Source organism: Gymnoscopelus microlampas (genome assembly GCF_963454915.1).
Source record: "Gymnoscopelus microlampas genome assembly, chromosome: 1".
Lineage (NCBI taxonomy): Eukaryota > Metazoa > Chordata > Actinopteri > Myctophiformes > Myctophidae > Gymnoscopelus > Gymnoscopelus microlampas.
The window spans coordinates 46,421,177-46,439,616 of NC_139962.1; the positions used below are offsets into that span (position 1 = coordinate 46,421,177).

Below are 18,440 nucleotides of genomic sequence, written 5' to 3' on the forward strand. Positions count from 1 at the left end.
CCTTAAAAAGAATCGATCATTTCAGGAGCAAGAGCTTCAAAATCTCTTCTAAATCTAGTCAACAAGGCATGCAGTAGGCTATGCACTGGACAAATGTGCATGACATTATTTCAATTAACTAAAAACATGGGAAATGTTAGAGGGATTAATAGCCATGGATACACGACGGTCGATTGTCACGACCGTCATGGATGAACTTCAACCTGGTGTTTGCACTTTCTCCATTTATGGCGCGTACATCTACATAAACGTTCATATTTCAAATATAAAGTGCTTATCCCATGGCCACGGATGTTACATGTATATACGGGCTCTCAGAAGTACCTGTATCATCCGTATTGTTCAATAAAAAGCATTTTTATCTGATCGTTGGCCATTCTCTCCATATGCTTTCAACTGAGTGACCCTATCGGTTGGTAGGTGTATTGCACTGGAATACATTATGAGAAAATGGTCACTGACCGGATTAAAATGCTTTTCATTGAACAATACAGAATATACGGGTACTTTTGAGAGTCCCGTGCATAATTGTAACATCTGTGGCCATGGGGTGAGCACTTTATATTTAAAATCTGAACGTTTATATAGAAGTACGGACCGTAAATGGAGAAAGTGCAAACACCAGGTTGAAGGTGATCCTTGACTGTAACAGGAGTTTTCATGTACCGCAGGGACTGCAGTAGCAGTTAATAAATAGACGAACAAATGAATTAATATACTTTAACGTGCGGAATCCGAAACAGGCAACGCTGTAATTCTGAATTTTGTTACGATTAAGGTGATTAGTAGCCTATTATTGACACCACCTGGGCGAGTGAGTCGTGTAACTTTTCCGACGTTAATTACTGTGTATGTGTTCAACAACACAGCCATGAAGCCTTGCAGTTTAAGTGCAGATTTCAGCTTGGGAAAAGCAGCCTCCAACAGGTTTGGGTACGTGGTTCATAGTCACCATTGCGTTATCGTGGTATTCCTATTCTTGCCATTATGTTGCAAATGATTGTGTGTGTGCGGGCGAAATAACATTGACAGCTATGGCAGGTGACAAAAGCTTGCCAGACCTATGCCAGGCTAACAACGGTTGCTAAGCTGGCATTGGACAATCGCTTTTGGGGTGGGGTTTAGCGAAGGGTCCATTAGGAAATGATTCACATTGGGGTTAAGATTAGAATTTAGGCATTTAAAGGTTAGGTTTAGGGGTTTGGGTTAGTGTTATGCCTGATTTAAACGTTGTTGCGCACCAGTGTCATGTACCAAAAACAGCCAATCTACAAGTTCACAATGCATTGCAGTGGGATGCGTTGTGAGTTTATAGATCAACTATTTTTGTGTTAAGGTCAGGGTTAAAAATGTCAAGACACACACACACACACACACACACACACACACACACACACACACACACACACACACACACACACACACACACACACACACACACACACACACACACACACACACACACACACACACACAGAGACTGCTGGTCTGTATGTTTATAATGGAATGTGTGTTCTCAGGATGTGGAGAATGAGTTGGTGGTCCAGGTGTCGATGAAACAGGAAATGGAGCTGGCCATGAAACTTCTTGAGAAGGACATCCATGAAAAACAGGTGGATATACTTTCATCCGTCCATCATCCACTTTCTCCCTCTCTTTTTCCTTTGTCTCTCTGCCTTCCTGGCCAAGGTTACAGGAGACCACCTCTATCGTAATTGACTTGGCGGTGGTGTCGTTTTTAGTTAACGATTTCATTTATCCTCCTACCAGTGAAGTGTTGTGTGTCAAGGTCTTGTCGAAATAAAAGCTGTCTGTTTATGCTGATGACCTTATAAAACTAACTCTTCCCCTGAACAGGACACACTGATTGGACTTAGACATCAACTGGATGAGGTCAAGGCCATCAACGTAGAGATGTACCAGAAAATGCAGGTAAACACACACACACACACACACACACACAGTGTGAGGCAGCTCCACAAACCTTGTCCAACCCTTTTTTGGCTCAACAAAGGGAAGTAACTCGTTCTCATGCTATTCATCAAAAATGTGGAACGCCCTACCAAAAGGAGTAAAGGAGTGTAAAACCCTACTCTCTTTCAAAACAGCCCTAAAGATACACCTTCAGGAGGCTGCAATTGGAAAATGGCCCCTGTCTAAGTCCTAACCTAACCTACCCCCCTACCCCCCCCTCTCTCCTTCTCCTTTTGTACATATTTCTCGCTCTTCATACCAGTAACCTGTAAACTGATTGTATGACATTCTATAGTAGTTGTGTATATCTGTCTGTCTCTTATATGTCATCATGATTTGTGTGCATGGGGAACTCATTTGAAACAAGCTCAGTGCTTTTATGAGTCTTCCAGTTTAGTAGACCTTGTATTGTGAATTTGTACTTCCATGTACTGTTGTTCTCATGTCTTACTAAATAAAGTACATCAATCAATCAATCACACCATTATTTATTATTATTATTATTATTGTTATTTTACCCTTATACACATTACACATTGATGCACACGCCTGTTGTTGTTTCAGTCATCTGATGATGGGATGAAGCATAAGAATGATATGATCAGCCGCCTCGAGGAGAAGACCAATCAGATTACTGCCACCATGAAGCTGCTGGAACAGAGGTGAGATGCAACACCTGTAAATTACACTCAATTTTGAAAACAAGACAATTATTTTCTTCCATGTCTTTCCTCAGTCTCATGGTTTCTCTGCTGTTTGCAAAACATTGGGAGGTTTTGTGCTCCCGTAGCGTGGCGAAATCAATCTACAATCTCTCAAGATAGATGGTTCCCAGATTGCAATCGGAGTGACACTTTGTCAATCTGATAATGAAGGCATTTTTTGATATCTGATAAAGTTAAGTTTTAGAATTTTTGGGGACAGTTTTGGAAGATATTGGTCCAACAGTGGTCATTAAAGCCATCTTTACCATCTTAAGCTGCAGTTAAAAAAACAGCAAATACATGCAGATTTTCTTAGGATAACATACCAAAGATACTTTTTACTTACATGGTCCAGTCCAAGCTTCCAAATTTCCATATTGTTAAGCCGCGGTTCTCTAGACCTGATCGCTGATGAGAGACTGAAGGAAAACATGTGAAAATAATTATTTGAATGAAATGTTTACATTTCATTACTATTTCCTATAAAACATTATTCTTTAGAAGCGATGACATACAGAGTCAAAAGTGTCATTACACTGTATTTGTTTGGTGAGTTAAAAATGGCATATTAGACAATAAAACATGAAGCACAAGCAGTCCAATTGTGATCATGGGATTCTTTCGTATCTGTGTTAAAGTATATGATTGGTCTGTCTGGTGGAAACCTTGTATGTCCAAAACCATTCCTTTTTTTATTATTATTTTAAAAACACTTTAAAATAGTGAAAATAGCCGATCTACAAGCTAACAACAAGTCACATTGGGACACGTTGTGAGCTTGTAGATCTGCTATTTTCACTACTTTTGTACAACACTCTTGTATTATAAAGTAGGGCATTAATTTACAAAAAAACATAAAAAGGTGAAATATGAAGATACAAGGTTTCTGCCTGACGGCAACGATATGACCGTTGAACAAAAATGATCTACGGCTCACCATCCCGACACTTAAACTGTATGTCATGTCTGATAAATGAAGTAGTTACAACAATTTCCCTGCATGTCAAACATCCTCTGTTACTATAGTAGTAACAACCATTGTTGAGTTTTCCTTCGCTGTGCTCTGTGCTCATTGGTTGATGCTGTGTGATGCCCCCTCCTCCAGCTTTATCATGACCCAATCAACATGTTTCACACCTCCCTGTCCCCTTTCCCATTGGTTTAAATCTGTTCCATCCTGTTTGTGATTGGTTGTGAATGCTTTTTTGCTGCTGTAGAGGTTTATGTACTGTAAGCCACACGGACACACAGACCCCGGTTCCTCTTGTCATTCCAATTGGATTTTTGAGATGGCCTCTTTAGAGCTACAATTTTTCTTTTCTTTTCATTTATTTGATTAACCTATAACATTTTGAATAAAACCAATAAATTATGGTAAAATATGGTAATGCTAAAACTTTCAATAGCATTTAGCATAACTTTTTTTGTTTTAAATGTGTTTTAATCAAAGAATACATTATTATTATATCAATTATAGTAATAATTTCACCCCTAGTCTTCATTCTTATAGTCGTGTGAGCCACAAGGCTACTTCAATGTGATGACAACACAAGAGGCAGTAATAAAGAAGCTAATTCACTTTTGTCTTGCATACCCTTCTGAATGGACCCGTGAGCGTCATAATTACTTGTATCACCCCCTATGATGACGTTACCAACAACAGCATTCAAAATTGATTGAATTGACCATTATGTACTGGTTAATTAGTCTTGAAAATTCCCCCACTGAGCTTAATGTTTTAACACAGCAAGAGATCATAATCCAGCTGTGAAGCCTGAGTTTGAGATCTCATGTTGAGACCACATTAAGAGGTCTGTGGTTTGATGTACTTAATATACATATGTCCATATGACTCTTTCCTCCTCTTCCCCATGTCTTTACATTGCTGATACACTCATAATGTTTCTGTTCACTCCATGGTTAACCACTTGAACCCCAGCATCCATATTCTGGAGGGAACATTCACCAAAAACAGCAGAACTACAAGCTTGTAGCTTGTAGAATGGCTATTGAGTAAAAGTGGTCCAAGTACAGTTGTAACTCAGGTCTGTTTTACCAAGAACAGGGGGTTTAAGTGGTTAAATTAGGCTTCGAAGACCTCATTAGCAATGGGAGTGCGTGTTAATGCTGTCAATTAACACCGCTGTGACTGTGATGTCCAAAGTCTCATGAAAGTGTCAAGTATAACCGGGGTCTCTTGAACACTGATATATTGACATCCTTTCTTCCTTCCTTCTGTTCCCTTCTTTCTTGTCATCTATCCATCCATGCATCACCCATCCATCCATTTAACTCCCTCCATACCTCCCTCATTTTAATTTGGATTATTTTTTTGTACCTTGCGCTGTGTGTGTGTGTGTGTGTGTGTGTGTGTGTGTGTGTGTGTGTGTGTGTGTGTGTGTGTGTGTGTGTGTGTGTGTGTGTGTGTGTGTGTGTGTGTGTGTGTGTGTGTGTGTGTGTGTGTGTGTGTGCGCGCGCGCAGTGATAAAGACTTACTGAGTCAGACAAGAACACTAGCCATGTCGTTTGTTAAGTGTGCCAGCTCGGACACAGAGCACCAGTACAAGCTAGTCAAGGACATCTCTTTCTAACACACACACACACACACACACACACACACACACACACACACACACACACACACACACACACACACACACACACACACACACACACACACACAGAGTTGCCTATTATTTAATGACTAAACGGATAATTTTAAACGTAATTTGTGTCTTTTCATGCAATATTAGTAGTCCAAGAACCAGGTAAAACCAGAATGTATGGTAAATATAATTTATCAGCAACATTCTGGGATTGATGGTCACAACTACAACATGTTTCATAATTCTTGGCCAAAGCACCTCCAAACTTGAAACATATCACTGTTGCCCCGTGACACTCCTTAGCAACAATTATTGGACAAAGATCTGTCTGGATAGTTTTCATTTGTAATTGAATTCCCATTTAATTTTGGGAAAATGGGAGCCAGTCATATGTTTGTTTATTTATTAATTTATGTTTTGCTAAGACACACAAAGATACACACACTGCTACACTATCCTTTCTTTGCCAGTAGTCTCCGCATATGCAGTACCACTAACATGCAAGTAGAGTACTGGTTTTTGGCTCAGAGATGTAATATTAGCTTTGCAGTGGACAGTGTGTCCTTTTTTTATTGTCGTCGTCAAGTTGAGTTAGAATGACTAGACTGGGCCTCCCCATTCAAATCAGATTTACTCGGATGTACTAATTTTATCTTGGTATGTACAGTAAAGATTAGGAAGAGTTTGGTCCTTACTGTTGTCAGTGCCAGCAAACATCCTGCTGTACGGCTGTGGCTGAGTAATACGATATTCAATGCCAGCGGAACTCCCCAAACTAATTCTATCCATGCCTCTGGTAACTACACCAAAAGGCTATGAGAAGCAGAGAGTCACCAGCTACAGTAGTTAGATCCTACAGGGAAGTGTACTCGTGCATTCTGTATTGTCTGCAAGGCGTTGCAAACTTGCACTGCACACGTGCCACTTCTTAACCACATGGACCCTAGCGTCCCTAGTCTGGCCATGTCATAGTAGGTGAACATTTGGTGAAAATGGAAGAACGTTGGGCGAAAATATAATAAAATCTGGCGGAAATAGCAGATCTACAAGCTCACAAGGCATCGAGTTGCAATCCGTTATGAGCTTGTAGATCTGCTATTTTTGCTATTTGACGTACAACAAAGGATATATAGTGTTTAAGTGGTTAATTGCTGATGACACTGTCCTCTCCTTATTCATCATACTTCTAGTAATACAAGTTGAGATTACAACGTTCAGTAAAATTTTGCGTATGTAAAACACTCAATGAACTATAGAATACTAGCTTGTGTGTATCATGAGTCATACCTTGTTTCAGTTTCACTACTTGAATTATGTATTATTTTAGTCTCAAGCCTATTCAAAAATGTCAAAATAATATGTACAAGCTCTTAGATCTGCTATTTGTGGATTATTTTATTTATTTTTTACCTTTTGGGAACCTTTGCCTATAATGACATGCCCAAATAGGGACGCCAGGTTGAAAGTGGCTTAAAATCGGGAAGAATCAGGTGCATAATTGCTGATACCGATTAATTATTGACAAATAATGGCCAGTATATCGGCCAGACAAACCGGCTTGATTTGTAGTCTCTTGTCATGACCTGTGTACAGTGTGATAGAACAGGAAGTGAATCTGTCTGCTCATTCTAACTCTATGGTCTCAAGTACTGTAACTCTCCACCTGTCGGTTTGAAGAATAATAATGACAACCGTTTAAAAACCACCACTACTACTGTCTTTTACCACCATGACCAATAAAGGTAGATGTTTTGAAAGTGCTGCTTGTGGTATATGAGTCTTTGGCATTGTTGTTCGTGTAATGTCAGATGGACAGTGGGATAATTATGAGGTGTTTCATTCAAGATGAATAAACGTAGACATTGCAAAAACGGAATACTTGTAAAATTGTTTAGTTGGTAGATAATACAATACAATATATAATGAATTATCATATAAAAAAAGCTGTATGATCTGGTTATTCCTCTCATCTTAAGTATGTGAGGGATGGGTTCTGGGCTAGTTCTTAATCTTATCAAAATTTGGAACCCTGTGAATCTGCTGTACATTGCTGGTCAATAGCCTTGATCACTTCACTCAAATTGTATCCCAATGAAAGTTTATCTGGGTTTGATTGTGTATAGAAATATAGTATATAGATTACTGGAGGTGGGGGGGGACTCTTTGCGGTGAGAGATGACACATCAGTATGTCAGCTTAGGTTGATTGCATTTCATTATATCTTTAATATGATAATTGTATGTAGTATGAGTTTGACACCAATAATATTGTGTATATTATTGGTGTTCTGTTCATGTGAGTCTACTACTGTAGGTTGGCTGTGTTCTTCAAGTTGGCACTTTTATTGGTTGGCTGGCGAACCCTCCTTTCCTTCATTCAGTTCCTGGACCACTGCTCTTCTCCCCTTCTGGTTTGGGAACTTCATTGCTTCAGTTGCTTGTTTAGTTACTTGATCCCCATTTATTTGCTCCTCATTGCTGCATCCCTCTCAACATTGTCTCTCCTTCCTGCATTACCATTCCTGTTTTCCTTCTTACCCTGCCTTTCTGCTCGCATCATGTTTTTCTGCCTCGCTGTTCTCTTTCACTTTTTGAATTGTTCCTGCCCTCCCTCCATGCCAGTGCCATGTTAAGGACCCCCAATGTATATATATTTGGCCACAGACCCCCATCGTAAAATATTTTGCTATAATAAAGTAATTGTATTACAAAATGTTAAAAAGCATTCAAATTTGTTAAAATAAATTCTGGATTTTTCAAAAATAGGAAATCTACATGCTTTGAACTTGTAGATTGCCTATTTTTTTTAAATGCCAAAGCATAAAAGAAGGTTAAAGTGGTAAAACTGATTTGAATGATATATTAACACTTTGAGAACCAACTGCTCCATGCTGCATCTCCCTCGCATAGTCTGTTTGGAACGGTGCAAATTACAACCGCATCCTACCATCCACTTCTCCCTTCCCCTCCCTTCTTCAACACTGTCTTCCTCCTCCTTTACTTTCCCCTCTTCACTCCTTCCATGCCTATCTGACCTCCCCACACCTTCATCTACCTCCACCCTCCCTCTTTCCCTCCATTCCTTTTTTCCCCCCTTCTCCCTCCCTCCATCCTTCTCCCCACCAATTTTTTCTCTCCATGGCCCTGAGTTTGTCCCTGGTTATAATGGTGCAGATTACAGGAGGCGGAGAGGCACCGCAGCTCGGCCGAGGAGGGAGCCAGACGCTTCAAAATGGACTTTGCCAACAAGGCCGACAGCCTGCAGAGGCAGATCACACAGAGAGAGAGACAACTGTAAGCAAAGAACTCACAGACAAAACCCTGTAGACAAGAGTTATAGACAGACAGACACAGACACACACACACACACACACACACACACACACACGCACACACACACACACACACACACACACACACACACACACACACACACACACACACACCCCTCCTGGATAATTAAAAACAAATACATGCAGGTAATGATTTCCTTCCCGGATTCCCATCATTCTCATGAATTCTGATATCATCGCTGTCGGGTGGAAACCTTGTATGTCTAAAACGGTTACGTTTTGAGGAAATGGAAAAAATAACCAGTGGATGCAATGTAGTTATCATTTAGTCACAAGCTTGTGTTAATGCTTTTCATTGGTTCAATATTTATAGAACCTGCTATTTTTGTTACTTTAGTGTGACACTGTAGTGTGACGAAGTAGGGCCTTAATTTATGAAAAAACATATTTTCTTCTCCGTTTTTTTGTGGTTGTTGGTGATGTTCATGCCGTCGCGGTTTTGTGTTTCTATTGTTTTCTCCTGTAGCCAACAGCTGGAGACGGACCTGAAGATCGAGAAGGAATGGCGGCAGACACTACAGAGCGACCTGGAAAGAGAGAGAGACACCGTGGCACAGCTCAGCGCAGAGGCACTGCAGATCAATGGACTGAAGAAGGTGAGGAGAGACTGTCCCCACAAGCATAGTAGACTTTGTGAAATAGATGTGAGAAGAATTTTCCTGGTCCTCACTAGAGTTGCTTTTGGTTTAAACATTTATTTGTGGAGTTAGGCTTACAAATAGGAAAAGATTCAGGTTAGGATTAGGCATTTTTCTGTGCGCCAATGGGCGCTTATTGATGCGTTGATGCTTTGTTTGTCTCAACCTTGTACAGCGCTTTGGTCAGCTTCTGTTGTTTTAAATGTGCTTTATAAATAAAGTTTGATTTGATTTAGAGCAGGGGTCTTCAACGTTTTTCAGGCCAAGGACCCGCTAGCTGAGAGAGTGATGAAGCAGGAACCCCATTACAAATTGGATTCATATTAAATGTGTGTTTTCAGACATTTAACAACTTAAACCATCAATACTTTGTAAACTTGACCTTTGGCTCTGTACTTGGTCTACTCGTTTCTCCCTGTACACCAAACCTCTTCGCCGAAAATAGCCGATCGAGCTTGTAGACCTGCTATTTTCGGTGAATGTTCCCCCCAGAATAAAAAAATCGGCGTCCCAAAATGTTCATGTCCTCACAAGTATCTATATATACAATTTGAATCCTGCGCCATGTCGGTTGTCCGTATGCGACGCCAGTGTGACGGTGTGACGTAATCTGACATCACGATGACAACGCCAGTGTGACGTAATCTCACGACAGCATGACATCACATGACATCACATTGGAGAGGTGATGCACGTCACCTCTTTCTGAAGTGGGTACTTTCAAAGCCTGCCGTGGATTTAGGAGAGCACAAAACTCTCTCTCACACTGTGAGGTGCCTGTAAGGTGGCACTGCAAAGTGAACGACGCGTCACGCTAGACGTCGGGCCGCATAGCGGCCCGAACTTCTAGTATTAATACAAACGTGATGTGTGTGTTGCTCTGTCTATAGGTATACATGTACAATTAGTGTGTTCTTGTTGTCCAGGAGTTCCATCGTCTCCATGATGAGAACATTCAGCTGAAGAGCATCTGTGAAGACCAGGAAAAAGCCCTGGAGGAGCTGGGCTCCAAACTCAGCGAGTAAATATACATTCACAACAGAGTCTAATTGCTTACTAGACCAGTTGAAATGATCTGGTCAGACCATATATGAGGTATGAAGGCCTTAGTGGTACGATATGATTTAAACCAGTCAGTATAGACCACTATCTGCTTGCACATGCATCAGCTGAGATCTTAGAAGCTGACCCTCATTTTCCAATCACATTAGGACAAGTTAATGCTGTGGTCTTTTTAGTAAGCCAGCTTACAGTCTCACTCTGCTAATCATTCAAGCTACAGTTGCATTAACACAGATCACTGCGAATTCTTTCCACCACCCCAACCTCCTCTGGCCACCATTATTATATGTACACAGAGCTGAGCCTCTTTTATCTACTACAACTCTAACCATCGGTTGCAATACAGTAAATCCTAAGTCGTTTGACTCTGTGTTTGATTGAAGTGCAAGGTTTTGTATTAAATCTTTATTTAACTCCCATCTCCATTAGATCCAAAATGAAGATTGAAGACATCAAACAAGCCAACAAAGCTCTTCAGGTAAAGCAATAGACAGCCTTGATTGTGCAATAAATCCATATCAGTGACACATATTAGACTTATTAGACAATAAATAGAAGTGTGAAATGTCATTTTTGTCAATTTTTTTTTTAATTAAAGGGAGTACTCCGCTTTTAATAAAGATTTTTGGGAGCATGAAAAAATTCCATACAAATTCAAAACAATTTCTAAAGAATTTCATGAATAAAAATAAATTCCATTACAAAAAATAACAACTTAAGAAGTTGAAGTAGTGAGCTTGTAGATCGGCTATTTTAACTAGGTTCTCTTTTGGTTCTTGACCTAAAATGTTGATTTGTGATGGGACAGCTAACAACATTAATAACAGGTTATTTCTCCGTGACCTGAATGACGTTAGAGAAATTAGTTTTCCTGTTAGGTATGTAACACAATGTTTGCGAGAAAACATGTTAAAGGATTACGTTATTGTTTCACGGGGAAAGGTTTGGCTGATAGCATGTTAAAGTATTGCGTTATTGTTTCAGGGGGGACAGGTTTGGCTGAAGGACAAGGAAGCCAGTCACTGTAAGCTGTGTGAAAAGGAATTCTCCATCTCCAGGCGAAAGGTCTGTTGAAATGATGATTAAAAACATTACTAGTCATTTTAGTAAAGATAATTATACAGTTGGGGGATGAGATAGCCTACCTTTGGTTCAGGCAAGGCTCCTGATGTATTATTGTAATTTTTAGGTTTCAGTGTAACACTGCTAACACTGATCTAACATTTTTACTACTATATATACTAGTACTATTACATATATTGCAACTATATATTATGTTTTTAGATAAATTAGACTGAAGCGTCACATGAAGCGACGTCCACTTCAGATTATGAAAAGCACATACCATTTAATTAGGACCTATTATTAATTAATAATTTAATTGATCATAATAACACATGAGCATGTGTAATGAATGCTGACCATGTATGTGTGTCCCTCAGCACCACTGTAGGAACTGCGGCGAGATTTTCTGCAACAGCTGCTCCGACAACGAGCTCCCTCTGCCCGCCTCGCCCAAACCAGTCCGAGTCTGTGACACCTGCCACGCCCTTCTCCTCCAACGCTGCTCCTCCAATCCCACGTGAGAACAGTTCGTAAAAGAAAACCCTGGCCTCCAGTTTTATTGTGGCAATTAAAAGCGTTGACTTGTCTCTTTAAGTTCCACCCGCTCCATGGCTGAAGCTTAAGTGAGATCATACCCAGATGCAATACAAAACTGAAGTCCTGCCCATCTCAAGTGTTTGTTGGTAAGGAGTGCATCACGTGCATACAGATGGAGGTGTCCTGATTGGACTAATCCAGTAGATCATGGGTCTTCAACAGGGGGTCCGGGACCCCTAAGGGGACATCAGAGTTACTGCAGGGGGCCGCCAAATCTTTGTGTGATAGAAACCTTTTTTATTTTAAAAATAATTTTACATTAACCACTTGAACCCTAGCGTCCCTATTCTAAGGGGAACATTGGCCGAAAATAGCAGATCTACAAGCTCACAACGCATCGCGCTGTGACACGTGAGCTTGTAGATCAGTTATTTTCGGTGAAGAGATTTTGTGTAGAGGGGACAAAGAGCAGATGAAGTAAAGAGCCAAAGGTCAAGTTTACTGAGGGTTTAAGTGGTTAAATGTCTGAAAGCACACATTAACATGAATCCAACATATTAGTAGAAAAGATCATGTATAAACAATGAATATGAAGACTATGAAGCTATCTATGAAATCTATGAAAAAGTTTAATCTGCAACACAATTTTATACAATATGTCGTGGGGGTCCCTGCTTCATATCTTTCTCTTTAGGGGCTAAGGGGTCATTGGCCTGACAAAAATGAAACGTTGAAGACCCCTGCGGTAGATGCAGAAGAATGTCCAGGTCTTAAGAAGTCACATCTGCATCATACACTTTGTGAACATAACTCCCTTCCGGGTTTCTTGTAATGTTATCTGCCCTGCAGTGCCAAGCATCCATTCAAATGCCAACATCCTGTTCACGCAGTGGAAAAGACACTGTATGCAGTTAGAATCTGCTGGGTGGGGACATGAGCTAGTTCTGCAGAAGATAATAATACGTCTCTCTGGCATTGTATTAATATTTAACTCAATTCTTCGGGTCTTCTCCTTGGGTCAATATAGGAGGCTCGTAAAAAAAATATGCACACACTCTCGAAAGTAAATAAGAAGTAAATGAACTCATTAAGACCTGAGGCCGATTCTACAAATGCCTTCTAAATCAGTAGTTCTCACACTTTCAAGATTTAAAAAAATGTTAAAAAATAGCAGATGTACAAGCTTGCCACGCGACACGAAGTGACGCGCTATGAGCTTGTATATCTGTTATTTTTGAATAGCCAACGCTAAAATCTAAAATGACAGGTGCTTTCCCGGTTTTAATGGGTTAACTCAATTTATTGTTGAGTCAGCACATTGCAGTTCATGAGTCGGCACACATGACACACAACTCACACACCTGTTTTGGGCATCAAGGTGGCTGCCATAATTTAGTATGCTGTAATTAATGCTTTATTACATTTTAAATAGAGTAGATTTTACTTGGAGTCTTCCAATGTTTTGTCCCAGGCAGGACAGCTGTAAAATACAAAACACAACAGTATAATGCAAACTTGGATTTGGGGGAGGGGGGTTCATTCATAATAGAAGCTGCTGAATAACCCTCACTCCCCCTTCCTCTCTTAATCAAATCCAAGCCCTCTCTCCACAATGTTTCATCATTCTGAAATGTTACAGCAAATAATGCTGATTGAAACTCAGATAAAATAAAACAAAATAACACTGCACATTTACAATACATCTTAAGACAATCAGCAGAATGTAGCTTTACGCCTGTAGGCGCTGATTGTGACTGCTCTCTGGTCAGCTTTGGAATATCTCCCTCTAGTAGTTGGGCTTAGAACAGTGGTTCTCACCGCTTTCAGGCTGTGACCCCCAAAATAATCATATTTGAACTGGGGACCCCCCAAAATAGGGACCCCCACCAAAATAATCATATTTGAACTGAGGACCCCCGACCCTGACAAGCACTTGGAATATAGGAGTTGAGGCATTACATTTTGTTTGACTCAAACAAAATGTTTTAAATATTATGAAAAAAGCAGATCTACAAGCCGCTTGTAGATCGTCTATTTTCACATATTTTCTAAATATTATTTGACAATTTGGCCTATGTTTGACCAGTTATTATAGTATAGTTTGTTGCTTACTTTTGATGCAGTAATTGTCTTTTTTTCTTGAGATATTAAAAAGGTCTTAAAAGTCCTTAAATTCAGTCTCTAAAATCATGTGGGGACCGACCCACAGCTTGAGAACCACTGGCTTAAAAGAGCATGTAAACTGATCCCTAGATAGATGGCACAGCAGTCAATACAGCAGTCAGGGACAACTACTACAGTATACATCTCTAACCAAGGGAGTGAAGCCCTGAAACTCCAGTGACTGTTATTAGTATTGTAGCTGTTCAATACCAATGGTTTGTATTGATCGAATCACCCTCAAGACATTTATACAGTATACTGTAGTAGCGCAGCCCAGCAAAGGCTCAGATGTTAAGCCCATAACATTTATCCTGATTGACAACCATTGTCACAGTATTTGTGAAACTTTCATAATGATTAAATAGGCAAACTGATTTCATAACAGTACTATTTGAAGAATTAATTTTATACATACTATGGCATTATGTCCCTGCACTGTAGTGACCTACAGTATGTACTTTTTAACTGGCATCTGGAGGCTTTGTTATTGGTGTGATCTTTGGTGGAATTTGAGTGCAATAGTCCAGTACTATTCATTCATGAACGCATCGTTTCACCAAGACGCACATTTTCTCCAGTGTAACTAAGACGATCTGAAAACTAAAGGATACCTTTACATAGACAGAAAGAAAAAATATGTTTAACTCTTTATGATGGCAATCTCATCGTATTGCTGTCTGGAAATGGAGGACCAAATATTGATTTTCTTTCTTTTTTGGGGGGAGTGTGTGTATTTAGATGGTCTTGTGAAGATAAGTACTCAACCACAAAGTAAAAGCAATGCCGTCTGTAAAATGCTGCCTTCATCTCAAAGTAGAAGTAAAAGCTTGGTCCCTCTGTTGATTGTGAGAGGTGTGTTCAGTTAAAGGGAACAGTAGAAAAAGAACTGGGCAGACAACATGTGTCTGTATGATATGTGCAATGAAACTACCTTACAGTAGCACTAAGAACTATTTTCTTAGTTCAAACACTCATTCCTCCTGATTTCTTTCCTCCTGTGACAGTTATAGTACATATGCTTTTCATGTTGCCATGTCAAGTCCTGTTGTGTTTATTTTGCCGGAGTTTCCAATCGTAGATTTGTAACCCTTTGTTCTCACTCACAGCTTTGGTTATTGTTTAAAAAAGGCATGACAAAGGGGGGAACACACACCAGTATTGCAGTGTTACTGAACACGATGAAAGAATTACGCTCAAAGGATTGCAGCCGTTCATTCCTAGTCACGATACAAAGCGGATTTATTACAGAAAAAAAAGGTTTTGACAAAATTGTCTTCAGGGTAAATCAATACCAGTTGTGAGCGTCACGTCCTGATGAGGTAAACGGGAATCCATTTTGTCTGAGGCTGTTAGACCGCAGGAATACTTACACTACACCAAATGCCCCAAATGACGAGAGTACAGATATTCTCAAGTAGTACAGGTGTTGTGCAACCAAAAATAATTGCCGATCATCAGGTCGTTTACAAGTCATTTGTCGCCAAGTTATGCATAATGTGCATTCGGAGGGGGGTGCCATCATCCGGTGACCCCCTGGCGTATTTATATATGATATATTATATTTATAATATTCTTTCAACTTTATTTATAAAAATCCCATTTAGATACAAGATCTGCTTTACAAGGAGATCTTGGAGTCCATGTAGCAGTAGTACAATGTGGCAACATGAATAACGTAAAACATAAACGTATGTATGTATGTATGTATGTATGTATGTACACACACGCACATATCCTATGTTAAAATTGCCATCTGGGCATCACAAACATAACATCCAGATTTAATTGGCCAAATCCGGTCACAAATGTAACATCCGGATTTGATTGGCCAAGCTTCACGTGATGTACAGTAGTACTCAGATCAGCACGATTAGATTTTCAGACCTGAAAATGTAGATGTGAAGCCCAGGCTGCGTAGTGGCCTGAACATCAAATATATATAAAGTGTCCAAAGTATCAAATTAATAGTAATTGTAAACATAAACAAATCCAAAACAGTCAGAACCAGTATAGGAGATGTGTAAAGAACAGGGGCAGGCAGAGAAAAGCGATGTGCATGGTAAATGACCGGCGCCAGACCAAACGGCTGGAGTTTCTAAAAATGCGGCGCTCCTTTTATAAACAATAAAAAGGAAGAAAACAGGAAGAAAATCCTCAGTGGACACGGCGCCTAAGAGGAACAAGAAAATAGATCTGCTTTGCATCGTGCAACGGCTTTCCTTTAAACGTAAATATTGTCTCAATAGGGAAATATCAAACTCCATACAGGTTCTCCTCTGTTTTATACAGTACAGAGAAGATCACATCAGTGCCACAAGGGATGAAAAATCACTAGTGCCTGTGTAAATGTAGTTATTATTACTCTATACCTGTTATGTGTGGTGCCAAATTGGGCCTCATGCTTCTTTAACCACTTGAACCCCAGCATCACAAATTATTTGGGGAACATTTGCCAAAAATAGCATATCTACAAGCTTACGCTGTAGAGCAGTTGTTGGCGAAGAGATTTGGTGTAGACAGGAAAAAGCAACCCAAGTACAGTTGTAACTCAAGTCTGTTTGTGTTACTTTTTTTTTTTATGTTGATTTAAATGATGGGCCAAAACATTTCCTAACTTGCAAGATTCTCTATATGCCAAGCATCCATTCAGCTCTCTCTCTGTCTGAAATAACGGCACATTTCAATATTTGAAGCACTATGTGGATTCTCTTTGAATGACCAAGAGGGGTAACCTCACTAAGAGTGTAATAACTCAATGTGACTGACTGACTGACTGACTGACTGACCAGCCAGTGAGTCACCAGCCTGTCAAACTGATGGACATATTGACTAAATGACTGTTTGACTGGGTTACTGGTTTTAAGTTACTGATCATTGAAATCTAATAAACATCACATGGTGCGCTTTAGTAGATAGATTACGTGTAAATTAGACTGAGATTAATTTGAAAGTATTTATGTTTAATCCTATGTTCTTTATGCACATTATTTTGTATTTTTGAAGTTCCAGGGAGCTAGACTCGCTAGAAGATAATGCACAGAGACTTGACTTTACTGTAACCACTTTAGGTCTGTTCTTGTCCAACTGTATAGATGCTGCCACCATAGAAATCACATTTTATGGCTGCACTGTTGGTGTTATCCTCAAGAAAAGGTTTGAAAGTTCAATTAACCACATGAACCCTACATTCAGCGAAACTGTATACTGTATTTCGGTGAAGAGATACGGTATAGAGGGGAAAAAGTGGGGACCAAGTACAGACCCCTGGAATGTCAGGGTTCAGGTGGTTTTAAACTTAATTAATCTTTTAGCTATCAGAAAGCCTAAAGAATGCTCTTTTTTTTTTGAATGACTATAAAATATATAATGGGGAGAAGGTCTATGGTAGCCAGTGCCGTACTAATACAGAATGTTGAACTTCTATGATGGCTTATTACTGTACATTTTGGATTTTTTTATTCTGATATAAAATGTTTACAACTTCATTTTACAAAATAACTGGAAGTACCTTCATTTCCATAAAGAATTAAATGGTTCTTAAGTGGAATTTCATCTAAATGTAAATATTAAGAAGCCCTTTATAATGAAAAGGTTCACACACCCATTTTTATTAATGGATGTAATATTAGTAGTAAAAGTTGACTGAACTGAGACAATGTCTGGAATGGAATGTTATTTGTACAGTGTCATTCTTATAATCCATAAATATGAATGGGAATTTTACAGTGTTAATTTAACTGTATGCTGTATTAAATGTTGGTTATCAATCAAAGTTTTTTGTTTGTTCTTTAATATCAGCTGTGAAGCAGTAATTCACTCCAATGCCAACAATGTTGCCTTTTAGCAGTTTTTGATTAAATCAATATTTTACAATCTGCATGATTTCTGGAGTTGCTTTTGTACATCACTAGGGGTCACAATTATTGTCAAGTGCTGTTGTCCTGAAGTTGCCAGAAAACACGTCCCTCCTGTCTCTATCTACTGCAAACAATTTGAATGTAAAAAAGTCAGAAATCGCATACTAACATACTATTTAGTATGCCAAATTACTTTTTAGCATCACTCCCTCACTCACCAAGTTAATTTGACCTTATCGGTAATGATTTATCGATATTTCGGCGGATTCTTTGTTTTTAGTTTTTTTGCCGATCTGTAGTTTACACCGATCACAGCTTTCTATGTCCATGAGTAAGTACACAGGTTCAGAATCATAACTTTATTACAACATTATTACTGTTGTATTTTATGAGATGCCAAAGAAAACAAAAAAATACAGTTTTTTGATCGGCCATCAGTCTTCCCTATCCTACTATCCTACTATCCTACTTCCTACTATAAT

General features: G+C 39.4%; 1 protein-coding gene across 2 annotated transcripts in view; it reads left to right on the forward strand.

The window, feature by feature from the left end:
- Positions 1 to 17,978, forward strand: part of rufy2 (RUN and FYVE domain containing 2) — a 32,522-nt gene extending 14,544 nt beyond the window's left edge. Inside the window, exons 11-19 of one of the 2 annotated variants that reach the window (XM_084059609.1) lie at positions 1,521 to 1,613; positions 1,858 to 1,932; positions 2,539 to 2,636; positions 8,458 to 8,577; positions 9,103 to 9,232; positions 10,201 to 10,295; positions 10,766 to 10,814; positions 11,321 to 11,401; positions 11,779 to 17,978. In XM_084059609.1, the coding sequence (XP_083915735.1) occupies positions 1,521 to 1,613; positions 1,858 to 1,932; positions 2,539 to 2,636; positions 8,458 to 8,577; positions 9,103 to 9,232; positions 10,201 to 10,295; positions 10,766 to 10,814; positions 11,321 to 11,401; positions 11,779 to 11,922 (885 nt within the window). In that variant the 3' untranslated portion in view covers positions 11,923 to 17,978. Of the gene's footprint in view, positions 1 to 1,520; positions 1,614 to 1,857; positions 1,933 to 2,538; positions 2,637 to 5,160; positions 5,348 to 8,457; positions 8,578 to 9,102; positions 9,233 to 10,200; positions 10,296 to 10,765; positions 10,815 to 11,320; positions 11,402 to 11,778 lie in introns of those variants that run through there. The other variant, XM_084059610.1, reaches the window with a different exon arrangement.
- The last annotated feature ends 462 nt before the right edge of the window (positions 17,979 to 18,440 follow it).